Source organism: Cuculus canorus, chromosome Z (genome assembly GCF_017976375.1).
Source record: "Cuculus canorus isolate bCucCan1 chromosome Z, bCucCan1.pri, whole genome shotgun sequence".
Taxonomy (NCBI): Eukaryota; Metazoa; Chordata; class Aves; order Cuculiformes; family Cuculidae; genus Cuculus; species Cuculus canorus.
The window spans coordinates 8726879-8752922 of record NC_071441.1 but is presented as its reverse complement, the minus strand read 5'-3'; the positions used below and the strand labels follow the sequence as shown (position 1 = coordinate 8752922).

The window sequence follows — 26044 nt, the reverse complement described above, 5'->3', positions numbered from 1 at the left end:
CAACTAGATCATCAGAAAAACTGCCTTTGCCTGAAATAATTGACTGTTAAACAGTAACTCCTTCACGTATGGACATGTTGTTGAAAATGTAATTATTCACATCAATCAAATTTCCAAAGAAATTAATTGCAGAACTCCCACTGAGCCTACTAGGAATTTGTCTTGGGCAAAACCTGTAGGTAAGTACAGGATAATTGCCAGACCTCTTCCGAGCACATAGTCTATGTGTAACACCGTAAGTACATGCCATAGATGAGTAATGTACATGCACCACATTTTTTGCATACCTGTAAATGCCCTGATCTCCTGTGCCTGAAAAAAAGGCACTGGAAGACAAATGTTTCCATTTCTCTGATAGTAGTAAAGAATAAATCCTTATTCTACTGTGGAATAAATGACCTTTTTCTGAAAGCACATAAACAGCTCACCCAGAGAAATCAGTCCTCACGACAATGTACTAGCAGGGGAAAGCAGCCAAGTATTTTTAGTCATAGCCCTTTACACAGTAAATCATAGCCATGTATTATAAAAGACTCCAAGTGAAAAATTCTCAAGGAGACTTGTCCAGCATTTTGTGCAGTTTTTTGGTTCCTGAGCAAAGAAACGGTAAGAGAGACATGGTTATTCAATAGCTCTAGTTATGCCTCCAATTCTGCATTTGTCTTTTGGTGGCTTTTTCCAAGACCCACTAAAGCTGCTGAGAGGATAAATATTTTTAAAACACCATGTCCCCTAGTTGTATCAGAGACAGTAGTGCTCTGAGGACCACAGCACAAAGTATCCTGTGCAACAACAACAAGTTCTCTTTCCAAAAGTACCACAAAGTCAAGCCAAGCTGGGTCACTCCGAGTCTGCAAGAGACACTGTCTCAGTGGGTGTCTGAGGTTGAAGCATCAGGGTTAGGAGAAGACAAATGAGCTTCTCTCTGAGCTAACTGAGTCTCACCAATGTAACTACAGTGGCGTCAGTAGAATTGTCGCTAATTTATATTGGTCTGCCATCAGAAGCACACCCTGTGAAGTGCCTGGGCTGCATCCAGGCAACTTCTGGCAAAGTTTTGCTGGCAGGAGGAAAGCTGAAGACGGTATTACAGATCGTTCCTTTCCTCAGCACAGGGCCCAGTTGTCTTTGTACCCTGAGAGCAGAGAAACCTCAGGGGGCTCTGAGTTTTTGCAGTGGTTCTCCACTGCCAACATAGCCATCTGGAAGCCAAGGCATGGCAGCTGTGAAGGTAAACACATTTCCATTCTTCAGCTTTCCCTAGACTGAAGAGGGAATGCTGGAAGTCCTTAACAATGAGAGAAAGCTCCTGGGTAGGCAAAAGTCTTCAGCAACTCAATTGGCCAGACGGATGGATGTTTCTTACTGCACTATGTTTGCCATAGACTAGAAGGAGATGCATTATGTCTCTGCTCTTGAGTTCAGTATTGTCTGTGTTTAAAAAGGCAGACACTGCATCTACAACAAGACAGGGATGCGTTCTTCTCATACAACCTTAATATCTGGTACCAGCCAGACATATCCTCATTGTTGATGCAACATTATGTTTGTCTCGTCTTGATTCTAGGATGAAATTCTGAATTTGTGTTACAGGAAAGGAATATGAGAAAAACTGCACTTTAGTAAAATGAATCCCATAAGGGAAAAAATTGTACTGGAGAAATAGTTCGGGTTTGCCAGTACAGACATAACTGAACACAGGGTTTCTGCTAGCAAAGCCTTGAGTCTAAGATTAAGACTTTTGAAGTCCCAACCAACAAAGACAAGTGGGAAAAGTCTATGGGATTATTTTTGCTTTCAGTAAGTACTGAATTTCAGAATCAAAATGGAAAAAAAAGGTGACTTTGAAAGGAAATATATATTTACCAATGTAATAACCTCAAGTAGAGTTACACAGGAAAAATGTCCACAGACAAGTTATTTCTTCAAATTTTGCTATGGGTTGCTCAACAAATACTCCAAGTGGCTCGTGTTTCTTTATTTCAGCAAAGGAGAAAAATATCTTTGCCTTTTTTTCCAGTGGCCTTGCTGGTGTAATAGTCAATTGAATATTAAAATATGCTATGTATGTCTTTTCAAAAGGCTATGAGGAAAGGTAAAAGGACTAGGACACCAGCCAGCATTCTGTAACATAAAACTCAAACAGTACCGAAAGATGCACAAAAATGGTTTCCAGGAGGAAGCCAGTAGTACTGATGCAGATTTTATTTAATCTATAGTAATTTATGGAGCTTCTTTATAAAAGTTACATCCCAGAGTAGCAACATAGGAATAGTATTTGCTTTTTGCTGCAGAAAGGAGTAAAATAATGTTTTAAAATGTCAAATCATTCAGGTCAGAGCAGAAGGACATCAAAGAGAAAATCAAAGCTTTGGATTCGCAGGTGTGGAATTGAAAGACAAAAGAATGTAGAAGAAGAAACACAGACAGCTACTAGAGGAGAATTTCCCTCTGGCAAAGCTAGTTGTGGGTATAAGCAGGCAGAAAATATAGGAAAGCTAGTGAAACCTAATCACATAATCTACAGAAGCATTCACTTGGAAAAAAAATACTTTGTCAGGGTTTCCAAAAAGCAGTTAAGTGATTAAGTGGTCCATAGCTTGTCCCTGTCCATAGTTTGTCCCTGTCCTGTCCACTCTCTTCACATGATTCTTCTCTTTGGCATTGACATACATAGTTCATTGTAGTATTCTAACATAGGGGAAAAATAATCCTGTGTATAGTGCAGTGCACAAGGCAAACATTGTACTACATACAAGTGAAGACTGACAGAATAAAATTGAATGCTATGGTAGAATATTTCATAAGTTATAATAAACTTCCCAAGTAAAATAGTCATTCTGCATATCAGTTGGATGTACAAAGGGCTGAAGTACAAGTGCTGTAGTAACAGTGAGGATGTAAAAGTGTCAAAATTCACACAGAAAGTTGTCCCAAACCTGTCAGGATTCTTATTATGGTATTTCATTTGGTGGACACTTCCAGAAGAATTACTTTCTTATTTTGAAAGCACTGAGAGATGTAACTATCATGCGTTTGGCTTTTTATTAAAGAATCTAAAAAAAAATAGAATTGTAATCAAATCAAAGCAAGAGCTAGCAACCCTGTTAGTGAATCTGTTGTTTGCTACTCTCAGGAAATGAAACAAATCTCAGACAAAAGCTTGCACAAAGTTTGCCTTGCAAATGCTCCCAGATTGAGGCTTTAGGACATTTATTCTTCATTGAATAAGTTTAATTTAGATGAGTGATCTAAGAAAGAAAAGTTCACTAGGGAGAATGAATAATGGGTGGAAGCCGAAAAAGGTGTGAGATGGGACAGAGCTGTAAAGAAACTGTGGGGGGAGCCCTGTGGAATTATATAGAAATACATAGCAAAAATAACTAATAATCTCTGAGGATGTTGCTTAAATTAGTTGAATACAAAAAGGGAAGATAAAATGTAGGGATACATACAGTAATGTTACAAAAACATGTAATTTTCCTATGGTAAATTTACCACTGAACATCTTGGTCTAACAATAGTACTGTGGTTCATGGTAAATTTACCACAGGAAGACTACATTTTTGGTGACCTCAGCTCAAAGCTATCATTCTAAGAAAAAGGACAGTGTAAGTGTTCTAGAAGAATTTTTTTTGCAACTTAAAAGATCTCAGATGAATGTGAAGATAAGAAGGCATTCCTAATAAGAGACAGCTGGAAACCCACAAAGCAGTTGATCAGAGATCTCTTTCAGAAGAGTGTTCCAAATATCAGGAAATATCCTTTGATAATTTGAAAACATAATTAAGAATTTGATTGAATTGTTAAACCAGTACATAAATTTCATCACCATTGTTGAAGTAATTGTTGCTTCTGCAGATAAGAAGCTATTGGATATAGTACATTTGAATGTCAATTAATCAGTTTAATACCCGGTAGTAAAATACAGAAATACTGGAAAAGTGCCAGTAAGATGAAGTTCATCATGTGGCACAGAAAGCTTGTTAAGTAGGTGGTGAATGGAGTGATCATAAAAAGTTCAAATTTTTGTCCCTTTCTGGTTTGAGTAGTACCTGCAATTTTAATCACACTGGATGACATCAGTAGCACAATTTGTATAAGTACAATCTGCGATAATGGACCTTGCATTCAGCCCAAATATAGCACGTCTCCATGGGGAAGAATAAGGAGTAATGTGATCAAAATCAACCCAGGGACTTATATTGCACATCATATATTCTCTGTTACTCATATTCAGGACAGTTCAAATAATCTTTGCAGGTGGACATCTCATGGACAATCCAAACGGAGGTTTAGCAAAAGAATGTTTTTATTTGTTCTGTAATCATGTGATGAAATACATAACTCACATATAAGCCACATTTAGAACCAAATTAGAGGGACACCAAGCACTTCATGGGTCTGGATAAAATTCAAAATTATCTCGATAAATTGTAGTAATGAACTGAAATTAATAAAACAGCACTGTGTACAGACCTGTGAAAAATTTAGGCTGTTTGCACATAATGACGAGTAGCAGGCTAGTGGATTACAAAGTAAGTAGGAGTTTAATTATGGTGTTGATACAAACCAAACAAACATTCTGGGACGTATTAGCAGAACTGCGATACATGTGGGCTACAGGAACTAGTGTGTCATTTTCAATGTCAGGAGAGGTAATTATGTCATTTGGGGTGCCACAGTTGAAGAAAGATGTAGGCAAACTGAAAAGCAGCCAAAAACAAGCACCAAGTATGATAAGTGGGTTGAAAAACTTGACCCATGAAGAGAGGTTGAAATGGTTTGTTTAGTCTAGAAAACGGAAGATTGGTGGCAGACAGAACAGTCTGTAAATGTATAAAATGCCAGTAAGAAGAGTGGGATGTTTCTTACGCAAATGCTAAGAGTTGTGCAAGAACAATCAGAGACTGAAATTGTAGGTGCCCGGTGGGAAATTTAGACTTAGCAAGACAGTATAAAATTAGAGGAATAGTAGTGTCACTAGAACATGAATATAGAAGTAGTAAGGTACTGCATGTTAATATTTTTTTTCTTTATCAAACCTGACTTGGAGAAGGATGGTAATAGACAGATGTCTATTGTGGTACTACTGGAAGTATATAACAGACTTCCAGCCTCATTAGCCCTGAAGGTAACTTGAGATCTCTCTGATGTTAGTGACCAAAAAATGTAACTAAAAATTAAGCTGGTATAGAGGACTGATATTTGGCATCAGGACTGGAGAATAAAAACAATTATTCATAGAACTTTGTTATTCTTGAACATGAAGATCAACACTCTTTTTTCATTAGATATTCAGACAACTATAAATTAATAACAATCTTAACATGGGCTAATGAAGAAAATATAAAATGCCTGGTCATAGAAAATAAGTTTGGATGGCATGATCAAGAGTAGACTCTAAATTAAACAGGTGAGTAAAGAAAATTCCTGACTTTGGAGAGACACATTTTGTCTTAAAGGACTTCTCAGCTGGACTGAAAAGCTCTGGGACCAGTTGAAGAGGCATGAGATGTAACAGATGATTACCCATCTTCAAAGGATATATTTAGAATAAGTAGACATCTTGCAAAATAATAGTATGGAGAAGCAAAATCAGTTGTCTTTCAAAATCAAGGACTGAAGAGTAATAATTTAATGTTGAATAGAGGCTGGAATGAAATTATGTTCAGGGTTGAACCTTGAAATCAAACTTGCTCAGTATTTTCTTGATAACTTGGCACAAAATACAGGGCCTTTCTTATTAGATCTGCCAGTAACAAACAACTGGAAGACATTAACAAAAAAGAATGGGGATATCATACAGGGGAAGCTGAATAACCTTCAGGTCTGGAGTAATTTAAATGGAACAAAACTGAACAGGATAAAATGTTTAAGTAATGCACTTGGGTGCTAACAACAGAAAAGCCTCCCAGAAACTAGAAACTCTGTGTTTGAAAATGACTATGAAAGAGAAGTACTGAGGTGCAAAGGGTTATTTCAAAATGAGAGAACTTCTAACGGGACACAGCTTTGAATAAGGCAACTTCTGTGCTGCGACACACCAAAAGAGCTATTTCTAACACAAATAGGAAAGAGCTTGTGTCATTGTACAAAGAACTGGCAAAAATGTCTGTGTATGACTAGGCACAATTTTAATCACCCCTCTCCAAGGACACATAACTAAAACACAAAAGGAGGAGGGTTAGTAGGTTGATGAGAGAAATAGAAAGCTTATTTTACAATGAAAACTTAAAAGGCTTTGATTGATTAGAGCAGCAAAAGAACAGCTCAGAAGGGATATGACGATTGTCTATAAATACATCTGAAGAACAAATACCAGTTAGAGGAAAGAAGTATTTAATCTAAATAATAATGCTGGCTCAGAAACAAAGGGACATAAATCAGCCAAGGGTATGAATAGAAATTAGAGTTACTAATCATTAAAGCAAACAAGTCTTTGAACTGTCTTCCTTTGGGAGTAATGGGGACAAAAAACTAATTGTTTTTAATGGACACAGTAAGTTAATGAAAGGCATGATGTAACATAGCTGCAAGTGATTGCAAGGATTGAATTTCATGATCTAGAAAGAGCTTTCCAGCTTTGAATTTCTACGTTGTTTAAAAAAAACCCATTGATTCTTTTTCACTATTTCCACCAACTTGGGATATAAAATGTTCCATTTCATTTGCAGGTTACAGAACAATGTCAACTTTCTACTAAGACACTGAAGCACTGGAGTAAACTAGCAAAGAAAGTTTTCAGGAACCACTTGAGCAAATATTTGACATGGCTTTTCTGGGTGTATTCGGACGTGCTTACAGTGGGCTGGTCTTTGGAGGTCCTTCCCAATCCTAAATTTCTAAATAGTGTCTCATATCTTTATGGACTCTGGCTTAGCAAAAGAGTAAAACCCCCAAATTATTTCTGAGAAAGCTGTTGAGTAATTTACATTCTGTAACTTGTGGAGATATTTGCAGTGATAAATTATTTACTATTTTTCCAGTCTTCAAAGTGTTCTAGGAAATTCATAGTGCAAACCAGAACCTAAGCAGGAGATTGGAAGTTTTTGGTTTTCATACCTGAGCAGTCTGATATACACAAAGCAAACCACCATTTTTTTATTTAGCCTTCTCTAGCAGAGAAAATGCAGTTTCATGTTAGTTCCATTTATATGCTTTGCTTCTCTGATCTTCCTCCCAGAGTGGCAACAGGATTCTGTGTTCCATCATTCTGGACCACTACCAGGGACCATCAATAATAAACTATGATGATGAGAATGGCAAAACATGTATGCACATTGCTGCTGCTGCGGGCTACAGTGATATTATCAGTGAGCTGGCTAAAGTCCCAGAGTGCAACCTGCAGGCCCTTGATGTGGATGACAGGTAACCATGGAAACTCTGAAACTGAAGTTGCTGCTTCCTTTCCATTAACATGAGACTACCTCTGTTTATTCTATAATTGTGTTTCCTGTTTCACGGTCCATGGCCTAGTTAATGAACCAACTTGTAGAGGATCATGCTCGCTCAGAACCACTCAGTGGTACAACACACAATATCTGGTATAATAACTGACTGGTAGGAATGTTATTTAACTTTGTGTTTCTGGTAGGAAATGATAAGATTATGTGTGAAAGGACTTATCCACCACTTGACTTCTTTCAATAAAAAGTGGACGTCCTTTTCAAAACAATAGAACAGGATCCTACAACTTGAAGCTGAGATTCTGCTGCTATTGTACTTATGAAACTGCAATATTCCTGTAGGACATGGGGTTCTTCATCTTCCATACTGAGAAAGCATTTGACTCCTTCCAGGATGAAATCCCAAAGTCCTAAGTGCGAAAGGTCATGTTCTTTTCTCTTTTTCACCCCACGTCCATCTCCCTTGGAACTTTGCTCATGAATTTATTTAATGCAAACTGAATCAACTGACTGTCTTGAGTTGATTATCCTGCTCAGTAGGGCAAAAGCCAAGGTTTTCTTGGCATGGAACCTCAGGTACTTAAAATAATAGCATTCTTCATGGAAAAGTGCAATAAAACGGAACAGAAATAAAACCAACAGGGTTCTGGAGATGTTTCTGAACATCAATAAAATGTAGTTAAGAGGCTGTGTTTCTATGGAAAGAGAGGCAAAGGGTGGAGTTTAATCACACATTGGAGCTCAGTAAGTCACAATCTACTGTTGTACATTCTTAGATATTTCCATAGAAAGTATTACACTTGAAGAGGGGGGAAGATAAACTGCTTACTATAAACACAGAGTAGATTTCCCTTCTACTGTGTTTCTGCGCCTATCTGAAATCACTGGGATTGCAAAGAAATAGCCAAGAAAAGTCAATTTTATTTATTATTCTTGCACAGTTTTCTTAGGGTGTTTTGTCTGCTTACAGATTTTTCACAAGAGCAAAATATTCCAGTTTGGAAACTGGACAAAAGATTCCAAAGACAAGGTGCAAATCTGCGAAGCAGAAAATCAATTTGATTCTCCTTCACAGATTCAAGACAACTATATTTGCTCCAGTTTGTGCTCATCAAAGAACACAGAAACTGGCAAAGGGGCAATGACAGTCTGGTAGATGTGTCCAGTCCTTCTCATTCATCTGAGGGAAGCTTCTTTTCCTATTACCTTGATGGAAAGCCCTGAGCCAATTATTGCTAACTGTGTTTGGTGTAAAGATGAAAAGAGCTTGTTCCTATGCAGTTGGGCACTACAAAGATTTTTTTTCAAATTCTGCTCTGAAAACTTTAGTCGCTGCTCCCACAATGCAACCGCAGCACTGAAACAGATGTTATTATATAGCAAGTATAGGCATACTGCAGCCCCATACTACTTTTTCTACAGCTAAATAGTTGCACATATATAGATGTCCGTCACTGGCAGCTACATCAGTGTGGGATAAGTTGCTGGATAATTCCTTAAAATGGATGTTATGAATCCAAACAAGTTGCATAAAAGAACATCTCATTATGTCAATAATAGTTTTGATAGTAAATTTATTCACCTATTTTAATGATACTCCTCCTTTTCTGTAGGACACCTTTGCACTGGGCTGCAGCAGCAGGGAAAGCTGACTGTGTGCAGACTTTGCTAGAGCTGGGGATAGACAGCAGTCCTCGAGACATCAACGAAAACACTCCTCTGACATACGCAATGTACTGTGGGCACACAGCATGCATTAAGCTGCTGTCTCAGGAGAGCAGGTAAAACAAAAGTTCATATCTTGCTTGTCACTGTTGCCACTAACTAGAAAATGTATTGCTTTTTGTATGCTGCTTAAAGGTTTGAGCCCTGGATGATGTCTCCTCCATTCATAAGCAATAATCAGTTCAAGTTTTCCACCAAAAGACCAAAGTTAGAATTACTTATCTGCTGAAGTCTTATCACTGTGGTTACGGTGCTAGTCTGCCAATCAGCAGAGGGTTCTGAACCAAGAAGATGTGACTGTGGCTCTTGCTCAGTCACCTTTGTGAAGAAAATTTATCTTACAGAATAATTTCAGCCCTAAGGCGTATGCCTTCCACTTTTTTCAAGTCTCTGTGCACTAGTGTGTTCATGCAATCAAACAGAGGGATAGACTGAAAACAAAAGCAACTTTGCCAGTTAGATAGGCAGTGAAAAATTAAGTTTTCATCCTGAGGGCAAGGGTTTGTTAGTGTTTTCCTAGCCTATTTTAGTTCTCTGCCTTGGGTTGTCTCTTCTTATTCTGAGGGTTTTTTCTCTTAAAAAGTGTAATTCTTTTACCACTGCTCATGATCTTCCTTTCTCTTTGTATTCTCATGTTTCAGCATCTATTATTTAATTCATTTCAATTCTTCAAGTTTGGTAAATGAGCATGCACTTACAAACACGTTTATTTTTTCTTTGTGGTTTCCCCTCCTTTCCAGTCAGTGTTTAGTATTATTTCTTGTGCTAAAAATTGTGATATGCAGGTAATATTACCTCTCTTCCTCCACCTGCACTCTACCTGTAGGACTAGGTCTGAAACATTGGTTAGTCTAAATCTCACCTAAAAACCACTACAGCAACACCACTGTAGGTGATTATCTTGATAGACTTTCTGAAACTGTGCTGTGCCTCTTGAGTACAGTTAGGGAAAGGGAAAGGGAAAAGGAAAGGGAAGAGAAAAGGAAAAGGAGAGGGGAAAGAGGAAAGGGGAAAGGGGAAAGCGGAAAGGGGAAAGGGGAAAGGGGAAAGGGGAAAGGGGAAAGGGGAAAGAGGAAAGGGGAAAGCGGAAGGAATAATGAGCTACTACCTTTCTTACAGTATTAGCAATAACTGCGCTATTGGAAATACCATTTTCCAAATATGACATAATACAAAGATCACTTGGTTTTAAAGATCCCAGAACGCTCTTCTTATTAGATCTTGCCTCACCATTAAGAAAAATTATTCTGCAGCTGGTAGATGCTGAAGCCAGAAAAGTTTGGGTTTTTTCCTGATGGCTGCACTGAGTCTACCTTAAGATGAGTGTAAGGCTATGAATCCCTTAAGAAAGAATGAAGTAACGTGGTATCATTTTCAGTCTTTGTAAATTACAAACTCGTAGTTCTAATTTCCTGCCTCCTTGAACCACCCCTGCAAATCTATCTGAACACAATATGCTCCACTTCATGGGCTAACACAGGCAGTACTTGTTTCATTATTTGGCAATAATAACGTCACTTTTTGATTTGTACTTCCAGTAGATCTGAGCCAGTTCATCAGTTTCCCTCCCAGAACAACAGACTCCTAAAGAAAGGACGATTCAGTTTGCTGAACCACATCTTCTCTTGCAAAAAGAAGAAAGATGATTGGAAAACTAGTCAAAAGGACAGAAGCAGAGACCGATATCCTGGAGAAGAGACCTCAGAAGTAGACGACATTATCACCACTTTTGATTGCATTATGGACACAAATTGCAAGGATATGCCAGATGAGTGTGTGACCACTGCTGACTTTAAAAGAAGGAGCACAGATACAAAGTACCTCATACCAGAAAAGAAGCAACCAGATTGTCAGGGACTTTTGCCCATTAGAACCCAGAGCCTCCCTCCAATCACTGCAGGCAACTCCTTCCTAACCGCTTCCCAGATCACAACATCAAGCTTCTCCTCCAGCACCAGCACCCACCATTTTGCACACAGGTCTCAAAAGAGTAGGAGTGAACACAACTTGCTGGACCACAGAAGCAGTTGTCAGGCTTTGTTGGATGGTCCCTGGAACACAGACTCTAACCAACTACTCTCCTACAAAGTCTGTACAAGGACTCCTTCAGATAAACTGATAAATGGCTCAAACTCTGACAGATCTCACCATGTGCTTTTGTGCCCTCCCCGCCTTCCCTCACTTCCCACTTCTCCATCAGGTAATTTCTTTCTTCTCTATCTCCCAAATCCTACAATCTCTACTGATGTGGCAAGCTGAGTCAGAAAAAATAGGTAAATCTGGTCGATGACATTTCTATTCCTTCAATATCTTTTTCAGATATATTGCTTCTCCATGCATGTAGCAGCAATCACAGATAGTGTATGGACAGGACATCAGCTGACAGCTGAAGCAAGTGCTTAGGTATGCGAAATAAGAGATTTAAGTAGATCTAATGAGCAAGCAAGCATGCAGGTAGTTAGGAAGCATGTAAGGTACCTGAGCAAAGTAAATGTCTCCAGAGAATATATCTTCTTTGTGAATTACACCTTAATACCCACTGCTATTCCTGCTGCCTTGTTTCTGCATTTAGTCATGGAACTACATGTGCAAGGGAACAGTACTGCACTCAAATCTCTAGCTGTGCTGAGAGTTGCCTCTGGATCCACCTAGGTAAGCCCAGGTGTGCCATGCCGGACAGGTTGCACCACGGCACTTACCCTATATAGACATATTCTGACTCCAGGCTGAAGTATCACCTTTTCCCACTCTTTGTTGACTAAGTGCCAGCTCTTCATTCTAATTTGCTGTTCTTATGGTTTCTTCAAAGATGAATTCAGGTTGCTAAATTTATAGAGACAGAGTAAATGCTTTTATGTTGTGGTTTGGAAACTGTATTGTGACAGTAATAAAGCAGAGCTTCAGAATTCTCAAGTAAACCAGAAACTAGGGTTTGGCAGGATTTGTGATCCAGTGCTTTGACTCACATCGATGTTTAAATGAATCTGGCTGGCTGGCCTGTATGCTGGAGTTTCCTTCAACAAATCAGTGTCTCCGACTTCATCTCCTTTGGGATTAATCCCATGCCAAAATTAAACACATCTAGCATGACTTCCAACCACTGTAATATCCAACTGAAAATGAAGCAAGTAAAAACAATTCTCAAACTTACTTGTACACCATTACAAGGAGTAAACATTACACAATCTACCCTCGTCCCAACAAACATGAGCCATTATCCTCCAGTGGAAAGATGAGTGAAGAGAAAACTTGTCTGAGGAGAACATTCAGTTAGGTCAGGTCACTGTCTGTGCTTGCATGATACCTCAAACTATACTGAATCCTAAGTGAAGTGATCTATAAAATAGAAAACCTTCATCGACATCGCTAATAATGAGAACGGAGAGCAATTTCAGAATGGCAAGTCATTCTACATTGTGCAAATAAAGGCTGGAAGTAGTTCTTGGGGGGGGGAAAGGAGCTATTAAAGTTTAAGTTCCACTTCCTGAATATCAGGCCACAATCCTGAAACCTTGATAGATCTGGTCTATAGGTGTCACCACTTTTTTTTTACTGTGCACTCCAACTATTCACTCAGCCACACAAACCCCAAAGTCTATTAGCTAGCAAGGATTGCTCCAGCATGACTCTTTCTACACTGAACTCCGCAAGGTTCAGCTCACATGTAGAAGATAAGAATACCTGCAGAGTTTCTTTACAACCTAAATATACTAGGGTGCAGTAAGGCTGACATATTTAAGATCACTCACGATGACAGTAGGGGGAAAGAACTCAAACTGGATAAACGAAACCTGAGGACAACTATTGGGAAACATTCCTTGTTGGAATTATCACGAATTAAGTAATGTGATAGTTACTTCCAAATCAAATATGACTATATATTTTTCTGAAGACTGTATAATACTGTATGGTTAAATATTTGTTTGCTCTGGACAGGGCAGGTGGTGTTCTATGAACATCCCATGACAATAAGCCACAATTAGCTCTATCAGGACAGACCCTGCGCACCCATTCAGTGTTCCATGATCTGCACTGGAACTCAGTATAAGACCAGCAGTCTACATGCATGAAAAAGAGCAAAATCATATCAATTATGGGAAATCTTCTAATTGTTACAACGGGAGCTGTCTTTGCATGTCCAAAGAAAAAGTAATTTTATCTCTGACTGTTATCTCGCTCAGAAGGAAAAAAAAAGGAAAAAAAAAAAGGCTGAGTCTGCTTTAAACCCCATTCTCTGCGTATTAACCTCTCTTTAACAAAACATTCCAACAATAAGAAGATCCATGTAGCTGGGAAAAAGGAATTACACTGAAGCATGTGAATTAAAAGCTTGTAAGGTGGCAGAAAGTGTCTGACAGTAATACATTGCACAACTCAGATACTGTCTAACATTTCTGCACAATAAAAAGATCTGCTTATCCCTCTTCACGCCTATGTGTGTGGCTTAAATCTGTCTGCCCCTGTAATTAAAGCCACTTGACTTGCTATGAATTAGATCTGCATTTACTGTATGAACTCCAGGGCTTCGAGGTCTCCAGTGCATTATGCCTGCAGGAATTAGAGGGATCAGAAGCAAAGTAAGCCTGGCTGCAGCCCAGCCGGCAGTGCTGTGCAGACAGTTCTCCCTGAGGAAAGATATTTCCTCATCAGGTTTGGGGTGTTTTTTTTGCAGGAGGCCTAGCTAAGTGAAAAAACAACATCTGGTTTTCGAGGGACACTGAAGTGTTAATACTGCATTTCTGAAGTCATGACTGTGGGGGCTATATGTAATTTCTTAACCACTGAATATCCAGGGCCAGATCACGAGTATGAATAACCTAGGGGAACTCAATTTGAAAATTATTTTCTCAGCTGACACACAGTGATGATTTTCTTGCCTGACCATGTCTTTTATTAAAGTCTGAGCTCATTTTTATGCCGACTGCTACTAAGGCAGCCAGCACAGAGATGGGGATTCTTGGAGGGCTTTTTCCTCCTATTTTTGGTGCTTCTGGAAATGAATGATGAGTCAATTTATTACCTGAGTCTTAGCACTTACACAAAGGGGACAGGTTGCTGTGGGTAGCAATGAGACTTACCTTACTATCATGCCACTGGTTTCTCTCAGAATAACTACATTGTCTTGTGCTCTAATGGGGAAAGCAAAGACAGACTAAACCAAAAACTACTGCCAATATCGCAAGAGTGATTTGCCAGACACCATGATGATCTGGCATCCAAAACCTGAATCACTTTGTATTTATGCACTCTGCAATCACCTCTTTTTTTGCAAAATGAACCGTCATCCACTTTCAACAGGAAAATGGTGTAGGTAGAGAAATTCCAAGTGATATAGGTAAAAGGAAACCTGTCTCAAATGTAAAGCAGCTCTTAGCACCTTCTAACCAGCTGAAGCCTTCTTCTACCACAGACACGTTTTCTAGATTGCTAACCTTCCAGGTCTAAGGCAATACTTTATTACGGGTTTTAGTACAGCAGCCTAGTACCTTCTACTTGCTTAAACAGGTAAAGTGAAAAATACACTACTATTAAGCTTCTGTTGGTATAAGCAGTACAGTATAGTCCAACAGGAAGCACTTCTTGGCCAGAGAAGAGTACACCAAAGCTGATGAGTGTGCCTGTGTCCTTCTCAAACTGAAGAACTGATTTGCAGTGGGACATTCATCAAAACATTTACAACTTTTCTGCAAAACACACCAGAATGGGGTTCATCTACCTAAATGCAAAGGAAAGTCAAAGAACAACATGCAAAAAAAATGTCAGTAAAAAAAACTGAAATGCAGAACAGTCCTGTATTTTATAATAATGAAATTGCCTCCTTTCTATCTCATTCAAAAAAAAATGCCATTGTAAATACGCTCTTGGGGATGACAAAGATGATGTCTTCGAGAGAGAAAATCTTTTTCCTCTGATGCTACATAGAGCAGATAGAAAGGAAGAGCAGAACACTTCCACTTCATGCCAGAACGTTCAGGCAAGGATTCTTTTCCAAGCATTCATATCAGTCTCACAAACATTATGCTTTGTGCTGTTCTTTTGCTGCCAGATACACCCACTTCTGAAATAAATACATCTCTTGATAGAAAAAACAACCTCCCATCATCAAAGCCACAATGGTACACATATAATAAGCCATTAGTTCTCAGCATAAGCATCACTGAAACCAATATAACTCAAACTGCACTAATGGCACTTGATTCTCTGCTATTTTTGGAACTGATATGTTTATTTTGTTGTTCACACTGCATGCAACATCTATGGACGTTAAGTGAATTTTACACCCATTTTTTGATCAACCCATCTTAAAAATGAATTGAAGATTAAAACATGGAAAAAGAAAACAAAGGCTGTTTCTATTACAAACAGCTCATCCATAAAAGATTGCTCATGCTTTAGACCAATATGCATCAGCTGTACTCACAAGATCCAGCAGATTGTTCTAACACCTAACAACTGCCATGGTATTTGGATCAGAATCCTGCTCCATGCTGAGCTGAAGGCTGTACTGTAACATGGGGATTTGTCTGATAAACACAACTTTAGCTCCTTTCACATTTAGTTAGTTACATAGTTACGGTAGTCTTTACAACTACTTCAGTGCACCTCCAGAAAACTCTTCTACAACTGTTTGCCTACAGTTCTATCTTGCACAGCCCAGCAATACAAAGTTTAATTCAAGCACCAACTACAAAGGCATTTTATATCGCTCTATTTCTTCCTATCGAGTGTCTGTATCCCTTCATCTCTGTGTGCTAACAGAGCATACGCTTGCCCTGCAACGAGCCATGTTGCAATGCCATGCTGGATGAACAGTCGTTTGACAGGACAACTCAAGACTCCTTACAAAGCTTACCTCAGATCTAGGGATAACAAAGAGGAAAAATACGAGGGGCTCAAACATCACAGCATAAGGTCGATTCACAAAAAAGATCTAGGGAAAATGGTGCTTGAGTTTCTACTGTTTTAATACCTGATATGATGTTTATGTAGTGAAATGCATTACATCATCTAACATATTGCCTTTTTGAATAGTATGAGGCCAAAGTTAACTTTAATCTTATCCAGTGAAACACCACAGTTAGCTAAATAACTTTTAATCTTTCTGTATCTATTCCTCTTGGTAAAAATGAAATTGCCATTAACATCATTTAATAAGATTCAGTATCAGTTTATATCAGTTCTGCTATGTTTTCATCTGCAGAAAAACCTTTTCAAAGCTACAGTGCACCATATTATTTACAGATATTTTCATATGATAACAGATTATCTTTTCCCTTCACAGGTAAAAACTTCCAACAGATGTCTGTAGACCAACCCAAAATAGAAAATCTTACTCCTGTACAGACCAGCTTAGCTCCTATACCAAACCACTGTGCTCACAAAAGTAAGTACAGGCAAGTCTCATTTACAGTGTCCTACTGTGTGCCTTTGTCATTGGCATCTGAGGGCTTGAGAGAGGTTCCATGTTCCTCTTTTACAGCGTTACAGAATGGCTGAAGTTAGCAGGCACCTTTGGACTAGCACCTTCCTAGTCCAACCCCCCCCCTGCCCACAGAGGGGCTACAGCAAGCTGCTCAAGATCACCATCCAGTTAGGACTAAATATGCAACTTCTCTGGGCAACTTGTTCCAGTGTTTGGCCACTCTCAGAGTAAAAAAGTTTCTTCTTACTTATATGTGCCCATTGACTCTTTTCCCTTTATAGGACATCACTGAGAAAAGTCTGGGTCTATCTTCATTACTCCCCCCAGTCAGACTTGCTCCAGTATGTCCGTCTCTCTTGTACTAGGGGCCCCAGGACTGAACACAATACTCTGGATGTGTCTTATAGTGCTGAGTAGAAGGGAAGGTTCATCTCACACAGTCTGCTGGCAATGCTTTTCCTAGTGCATTCTCAGATGCTGTTGGCTGTCTTTGCTGCACGGGCATGCTCAAAGATCATATTTAGCTTGCCATCTATCAGGAACCCCAAGTCCTTTTCTGAAAAGCTCCTTTTCAGCTGTCTGATCCTCAGCATGTACGGCTGCAGTGAGTTATTCCTCCCTAGGTGCAGGAGTTTACATTTCACTTTGTACCAGTCTCTAGCCTGTTAAAGTCTCTCTAAATGTCAGCACACCCATCAGCCACTCCTCCTAGTTCCACATCATTTACAAACTTGCAGAGGGTGCATTCTACCCCATCATCTGTCACTAATGAAGACATCAAATAGTATTAGCCCCAGCAGGAACTCCTGGAATACTCCACTAGTGACTGGCTCACCTCCAGCTGGACTTTGCGATGCTGATCACAGCCCTTTTCTCCAATGAGTTTCAAAGAGCTGGCGCAGTTAGAGGCAATGTACATCAGTACAGAGGAGAGTTTCGTTCTACATTTGTTTTCCGCACCAGAGATGACTGGAATTCTCCTAGACACTGGGTTTTTTACTCTTAATTTCACTCTTGATTGTATGTACTTATATGATTCTGGTAGCTTTTCACAGGGGACAGGACATGATACAACATGGTGACTTAAAGCAAGTAAAGAGATGGATGACAACACCCTAATGACTGCACAGCAGAGAAAGGTTGGATAAGTGAAATTAAAGCCAAGATAAGGAATGACTCCTCTGCAGACAGCATGAAAAATCCCATTACACTGGGGATTTTTTTGTCCTTTTGCTAGCAAAAAATAGAGGGAAGACAATTAGAACAAGATCATCAGGTTTCCAAAAACTTTGACATTTTCTGAATGTTTATAGGTGAAAATGTTCTATCTCTCCCTGTCTCAAGCACAGCAGATAGACTAGCTGCTACAGGAGGACAGGAATCATTAATTTCTCTCACTGTAACAGCATGCACTTTGAGTAACTTGTCTAACATAAGAGCTAAAAAAATAAGGATTGAGATAGCAGCAGCCTTTTTTTCAACTGCATTTTCAGCCAGCTTCTCATTCTCAAGGCAGTAAGAAGCCAGGTTCCAGAGGGCAGGGAAAGCTTGACCACACTCCCACAGCACTGGCAGAGTGTCAAGACTTAGTGACTGTCCCAGGCTGGATTCAGCCAGGGACTGAGGTGTTCTTCACACACAAAGAGTAGCCCTAGTAACTATTAGTCTTTCGGCAAATCAGCCAGGTTCTTTCACATTTCAGAGCTACATTGCCTCCTCTTGTGATCTGAGTTTCAGAAGTACTTCGGCAGCTAGAACAGTATTACTAAAAATGAAACAACAAAGGTAGCTTTATAGGGAACATCAGATTGTATAGGGGAAGTACAGAGTCGTGCACTGCTGCTGCACGGTACGTAAGAGAGGAAGAAGAAAAGTAGAGATATGTGGAATATTGAGGTGGTGTTTTCAGTCTGCTCAGAGGAAATAAAATAATCTAACTACTTTCAAAACCTCAGCTCCAAGCCTTCTATTTTAAGCTTTCTACTAATGTTCTCTGTGTCATCTAGTTAAAACACAGTTGTAAGCAAAATCCTAAAAAAAATTTATTTCATAATCACTGATGTTCTTGCAGTAATTCATATAAACAGCCAGGATTTTGGTCCTAGTCTCATGCCAAAAACTGTGTGTTACAAATAAGATACAATTATCACAGTTAAAAATCATGGTTTAATTAACTAACACATCTATTTTGGTGCCATTACTGCTTGAACATCAGTTTGAACCAATAACAGAAAAGCAAAGTTATTTGCAAAATAGCTTTGTTAACACAAATTACACATTTGACCCTGGAACTTTCCAAGTCACTGTTTCAGAGCCAAGACTTCACTCATCCTCCATCCAGCCCTAAAAATATTACTGTTCTAGACACAGCCTTTATCCAGGCAAATAGCTCCAGCAACGAAGTTCAGATAAAAACATGTGTGTTTCTCTAACATTTTCATTACACAAGATGTGTGTTAAAAACATGCAACAAAGCCAGTGGAAAAAAGAACCAACCAGGGAGCTAGAACAATAAAATAAGCATAAATTAGAAAGAGAACTGAAACTATTCAGGGATTAACAGAAAGAAGAAACATCTCCCAAAAAAGGAAGGACAGTAGGGGGAAAAAAAAAAAAAAAGGAAGAGATGATTAAATCTCTGAGCAAAAACATCTAAAAATACAAGTTAGAAAGAGGATAATTGGAATGAAATAGTAGCCTAGGAAAAGAATACTTAAGTGACCTTAGTTTATGAAGTCCCACTCTCCAAATGTTCCCAGGGCCAAAGAGGTCCTCCACATGGCTACCCAAGTAGCCTCAGCACATCCTGGAATCTTTATTAGTCTGCACACTGCTGTACTACCCCCAGCACACTCTTTCCATCTCATCACACGACTCTCCAAAAGACTGCTGGAAAATAGACTTATAGCCACCACACACAGCTTATGGAAGACCAGATTAATTCTCCAAACAAATATGGGACTTTTAGAGAACTATCTGCTGATCTCACTTCTTCATGTAGGTTAAAATCTCTGCCATAGTTAGGCAATTACTTTTTGAACAACAACAAGAAATATCTACTTCTGCAGGTCATTTAAGAACATTTTCTGGGATCAATGGTTGTTTTTCCTGATTTGAAGTTTCTTTCTTCCTAAGTTAACAGCAAAGGATTCCACAAAGCACCTTTCTGTCTACAGAGGGGACCATGGTGCTGCTTGCAGAAAGAAGAGTCCAAGACCCATCCCTTCTGCTAGAGTACATACTCCTTGATCAATGCCTCCCTCACAGCCTTATTCTTGCCTCCACAGTCTGAAATAGCAGTCACTCAAGAGTCACTAATGCATGGAAAAGGCTCCCTGAACCAGTAGCTCTTACTGTATCGCTTAGGTGTTTGGTAGCTGACTCTGCCCTCCAAACATGCATAATTACTACTGCTTTTGCTGTATACAGCTTCTCAGCGACCAGCCTCAAGGATTATGTGTCTCCCAGACTCTGGTGCTGGGTTCAGGCTCATGTGTTTCAATATATACACTAATACCAGTCATTATATGTATTATTTCAAAGCCATACATGCACCAGTTCTGAAATCCTTATCAAACATGCTAAACTGAGTACAGTATGTAGGACTAGGTGGAAAGCATTAATGTCTGGGTGCTTTTTTTTTTACTTCTTTGAATGAGCATGGGTTTTTGACAGCCAACCTGTCATGATAGCGAAGTTAAACTACATTGCTTTTGCCCTACTTGAACCCATCATTAAGGGCTTATCTACTATGTAAAGTGTTCTGGAGATACTTTACACAGGTGTAGACTTTGAATGTGTGAACATATGCCTGTGTTCCAAAGAGTGAAACAAGTAAGCCTCTCAGTTCGCATTTGGGTTACACAATAAAATTTCAATGAACTTAAAGCACTCTATCATGTGTCAGAAGATAAATGCGCACATTTATTGTCTTTAGCCCTGTCTGGTTCACACAAAGCCAAAACAAACTAAAGCGAAGAATTGATGGTATTATTTTTTTTCCATGGTAAGGAGAACTAAACAATTTCATGAACTTCTGAAAATGAATGAATCTTGACTATAACACATGAATTACAGTAAATTGTCAAAGGCCAGGCAGCTCTAACAAATACTGCCTGCTCAGCCCACTACAATTTGAATTGTACTGAAATAGCATCAAAAGAAAAAAATCCACTTTTTAAAATCCTTTGTATAAAGAATTCTCTTTTGCCCCAAATAGATATCTGGTCTTAGAAAACTACTGCTCCTCATAAATAAATAACGAATGATAAAATGAGTATACGGCATATGGTACAGCAGAACGTGGCAGGGAGAACTTTAGCCTCTTTTCCCTGACATATATAGTAAAAAAATACATAGATGCAAAGCTTTTCAGTTCTTACTGCAGACTAATTACAGAGGTAATATTTGTTTTCAAGAGGGTAAATTTCTGACTTATTAATTATATAGTACGCAAATCTACAGACAGAGACGTCCTGCATGACAAGACCGGTGTACTTCTGCTTTGCTGAGGTACAGAAGCTGCAGGGTTTCTGCTTGAACTTCTTCAATATATTTCTAACTCAGGCACAGACTGTATCCCTAGCTGCCTGCAGGACTGTTATTCCCCTAGTTTGTATTCCCTATCTTACCTTTGGACTTTTGGTGGTTTGAGATTTCTTCATTTTTCTCTTTTCCATAAGTGCACTGGTTTGCATTTGACCTTACTGAGTTTTATTATCTGAATTTCTTACTGTTTCTCCAATTTATCGTGGTCATTTTGCACTGTAAGTCTGTTCTCCAGGAAATTACACCTCGAGTGTCTTCTTTTCATCAGGTGTGTGACCACAGCATGTATCTACCTTATATGAAAAATTGTAAAAAGTTAATAATCTTCCCCTATTAAAACCATGTAATTTCTCACTTCTTCTACATTCACTCCACCAGTGTCCAATTTACTCTTTTTTTTTTGTGCTGCTTGATGAGCAGTGTGAAGGCAGACTTCACAAGTTGAAAGATTCACTACTGAGAAACACCAGCTGTGGACAGACTTTTACATGTTTAGGATTTTTTAAGTTAGAATGACTAACCTGAAACTCCTTAAGTCCTTCTTTCTTGTCTTTTTATTCTACAGCCCTCAAGAAACTCCACCCACTATTCTAACTCTGAGGTCCTCAAGTGTGCTGAATATTTAGTTTGGGTTTGGAGATTTTTTCCTAAGATGTAAGGTCCAGCTTATCACAAGTGCATTGACTGCAGTAGTTACTCAGTTCAAACCAATTGATTGTGTGGTCTGTTATTTCTAATAAAAATTAGTTTATTTATCAGTTTATCCTTTATTAAAATGGTCCAAATCTAGATTAATGTCAGATGTTTCTCCCGAATTACTCTGGAATTACACAAGATTTTCAATTGGTTAAGAGAGAACACTCAGCTCTATTCCTCATTTTTGTAGAATTTCCCAGAACCTGCACCAGGAAAATATCTGCCAGAGATATTATGAAAAGGAAATAATCAAAGGGGCTGCCAGGAAAAATCCAAACATGAATACTCAGGTTTTCACTAGAGTTAACTAGGAAAGGGAGTGATAATGTCAGGCTGACATGGTCACCTTTTGAGCAGAGTGTGCAGCATTCTTCCTGCATGTAAAGAACCAGGACACAACCATGATGCCAATCTGAGGACAAATAGTTGGTTCAGAGAATAGTTTTTAATACCTGACCACTAGGAAGCATTTATGGTTAGTTGCAAAGGATGAAGCCAATGAAATAAGGAATCCAAATAACTTTCTGGAGGCAGTCATGACCAGTAAGATGAAACTCAGACTAGAAATACATCAGAGGAAAATGTTCATAGCCTCTCATATATGCATCACAACAGACACAGATGGGAAGAAATCACAAATGAAATAAGAATGCAACCAAGTAAAAATTAATGTGAAAAACTGCAAGGAAGATTGTGTAGCCAAAACAGAGATGGTGTTAACTTCAGTAGCGAACCCTTCATATGATTAAACCAAAAAACCTGAATTCTCTGCATACAAATAACTTGTGAATAAAATGGAGAGTTAAATGAAAAGAAGCAAAGTCACAATAATTTCCAAGGCAGAGAAAAATATGTCTACAATTAAGGTTTTGAATTCTCCTTTAAAAAAAATAGGAAAGTAGTGACTTGCCTGAATGAAGGAACTTCAGGATTTCAGTTTAGAATAGATACAAAACTACATTAACTTTAAAGCACAACATTACTGTGCTGTGTTGGAGATTAAAGATTATCTAAATCCACAGTTTCTTGCAAGACTGCTGGCACACAAGAGGTTCAACAGTTGTGGCTGTTGTGTTTCATTGGGGGTCTTAGTGTGTTACAGGGCAATGGTCTGCTTTTGTGGCCTGTGACTTGCAGAGCATGTGTGGACCTATACTGATGACTGATTGTGCCTAGAGCAACCCAGACACATCATCCCATGTTCTTTCATCTTCTTAGGATTTTGATCAGAATTTACCCTGGATAATAGAACATCCTCCCACAAAGTTTTTGTTAAAATAATACATTCTCATGGAACATTTCTGTTCCAGCCAGCCGGCGGTTTTTGATGGCAACATCTTGTGGAAATTTCTCCAAATCAACTAAGTCTCCTTCAGACTATAGGTTCTCTGCTTATCAAAAGTTATCAAGTGTTACTAATAGTGAAACACAAAGTAAATCACTTAATGCTGGAGTTGTTTTCTTCAGCTGAAGATTAGCTCTGACAGGCTTTAGAGATTTTTACACATACTCGATCACATTATTCAAATGCAGGTTTGATTACACACAACACAAGACAAGCAACAGTTCAAAGAAAGTAGCAAACTCATTTGTAAAAATGTCATGCTTCTCACTTTGTGCACTCTTTCTTTTTCCTCTAGTTCAGCTACCTTCTCAGGGTACTAAGAAGTTTAAGTCCCTGCCTTTAAATTCCCTAAGGACTGGTGCAGTTATTCTCCCAGCAGCTCCAACCTCCAGATCCCAGAAAAGGGAACATTCTCAGAGTCATTTGCTCTACTCTTTCTTGCCTGGTCTACCAGGAGAGCCTCTGAAACCTAGCCGTGTCCTACCCGCTATCCCAAGCCGGAAGAAATCTAACCCTGCAGAAGAGCTTGAGAAATCTCTCACCAAACCAGAGGCTGAAAATTAACTTATTACACTGGCTCAATCAGTTGAAATATATCTAAGAGTTTGTTACAAGATAACTGTACAGTAAATCTCATTAATTTGCACTAATGATGTTCTTGTGAACTACAGTATAAATAAACAAAAGACAAGTATGGGTAGCACATCAGGAAAGCTACACTGTACATTTATATAGGCATTTTCATTAAAGTTTTAATTTATGATGAAATTACTAAATCAATATTAATGTGCTGTAGATTTATTTTGTGAATGGAATCCTCATAACATGCAATGTTTAGGGAAACATAAATTGACTGAGATTCTCCTTGGTTTGTAAAGGTGCTGATTCTGAGGCTGTGTGCCATCAAAAATATCTTTTTAATATTAAAACAATGAGCTCAAAATAAAATGCTGTTTTAGCAAATTATGGATTTTGGCTCTTTACTTTTCACGTTTTCTATATTGTAAGTTTGTGGGTTTGTGAATCCAGTAATCTAAAAACGTATAATGAATGACTAATCCCTATGGGACAGACAAGGCTATAGCACACACAGTTCAAAATTGTTCATTGCAGTGACAGATTTATATCTCTTTCATGTAATTCTTCATATCTCTCAGTTACAAAAATGAAATTGCATACTGTTACTTTCATAAAACAAGGATTACATGGTCCTGAGTTAATAGGCACTATTTTATCAGTCTGATACTCAAACTGAGGAATGAAATCTAACTAGATTTCTGTTCAGTCAAGACCCTTAGCAAGTGCTATAAGCCTTTTTCTAAACATTGCCCAAGACTGTCCTTTCATAGAGGCTGACAAAGACATCGACCTCTGCTTGCTTCAGGATTCTTATCTAAATCTTGCTGCTACTACTCCGGAGACTTCCCCACTTCTGAATATGGAGGCACTATGGGCACTATGTGGGTGGAGGAAAGCATAGTCCCTTCTTGTCACCCCTTCTGTATCATCATTGCTAGTAAAACTCTTCTACATTAGCTCTCCATCAGTGGCTCGTTTAGCCAGGACATAGCATTTCTGTTTATCTCTAGATAAATGTTTTATTAGCTGTACAAACATTCTGTCTGCTGTGTCACAGTAAAAGAGAAACCTGACATGATTGAGAAGATAATCATGTCCCAGTAGCTGCACTTCCCAATTTCCTTGTGGTAATGACTGTAAATACAAGGCTGGTTGGCAGCTGCTGCAGACAATCCCAGAAAGAAAAAAGCAGAGAATGACAGCTGGTCTGACACAACATAGAGAAAAGAGCACTTTTGCATACAAACAAAAGGGTATTTGATTTTAAAACATCTAATCCAAATGTCAGGGTATAAATCTCACATTCAACACGTGATATAAACCTCTAACTTCTTGCTTAAATCCACAGGAGGCTCATATTCTTGGGCCTGATTGGCAACCTGAGGCTAGATAGAAAAATACTGCCGGACAGATGCATGCATTGTTCAAGGACAAATCAATTCTGGCATGCTTGGTCTTTGCACCTGACCAGTTCTATTCAGTCCAGCCTCACTTAAAAGTCCAGAGTCCCTACTACTGTGTAGCAAACTAGTATTTGCTCCATGGGGTCACAACCTGAGCTGCTCTGCTCTCCAGAGCCTCTAAGTTATCTGCTCTGGAACTTCAACAGTTGCAACCCACAAATTCTCTATTTTCACTCCAGCCTTTTTGTACCTCTCCCTGTAGACTCCCACAAGAGTCAAGTTGTTCATAAGTCAGTTCCTAGAAACATTCAAGCTTAAATGCAGACCTTAAGCCACTATCAAATGATAGAGAGTGGATGTTTCAGGTTCAGACTGCACAGAGAAGAAGGAAAAACTAATTCAATTAGTTCTGGCTGGCAGCAAATGACCTCTATGTTAGTCCTAAGTGGCAGCATAGATATTACAGGAATGAGGTTTGTCTTTGCAGAGTGAGAGCTTTAAGTAACCATGCTGGCAGAGATTAGTTATCTTTTGTTTAATGCACTGCTTAGGAATGGGTACAGTGTGTAGAAGGAAAAGAAGATCAAACAGCACAGCAAGGAATTCCCAGCAAGGTCAAACGTTTGTAACTTTATCAACACTCTAGCCCTTTTCAGTGGGTAAAATTGAGGTTTTTGCTATCAACTGGTATGCCTCAAAAGAGGTAGGTGATGTGCTACAACTCCATTTTTTTCCTGAGTAGAAAGTGGTCCTCATGGCTATTATTGGCTTTGAGAGACAAGGTGAATATCTCTTATCTTTTGTGTTATCCTACCTGTCCAGGGACCAGGAGAGTCCTGGGCTGCCTAATGGAAATCATAAAAGCTGTGGCGGTGCCCATTTGTTTTCCAGCTGCAGTTCTCATGCTGGAGACAAA

General features: G+C 38.9%; 1 protein-coding gene and 1 long non-coding RNA gene across 2 annotated transcripts in view; one reads left to right on the top strand and one right to left on the bottom strand.

Annotated features, from left to right (window-relative positions):
• ANKRD55 (ankyrin repeat domain 55) overlaps positions 1–24378 on the top strand; it is a 44984-nt gene extending 20606 nt beyond the window's left edge. The window contains exons 7-11 of the mRNA XM_009555843.2: positions 7187–7371; positions 9023–9190; positions 10673–11334; positions 16417–16518; positions 23442–24378. Coding sequence (XP_009554138.1) covers positions 7187–7371; positions 9023–9190; positions 10673–11334; positions 16417–16518; positions 23442–23710 — 1386 coding nt within the window. The 3' untranslated portion in view covers positions 23711–24378. The remainder of the gene's footprint in view (positions 1–7186; positions 7372–9022; positions 9191–10672; positions 11335–16416; positions 16519–23441) is intronic.
• The window catches only part of LOC128850342 (uncharacterized), a 33448-nt gene that overhangs the window by 6609 nt on the left and 795 nt on the right, over positions 1–26044 (bottom strand). The window lies entirely within an intron of this gene.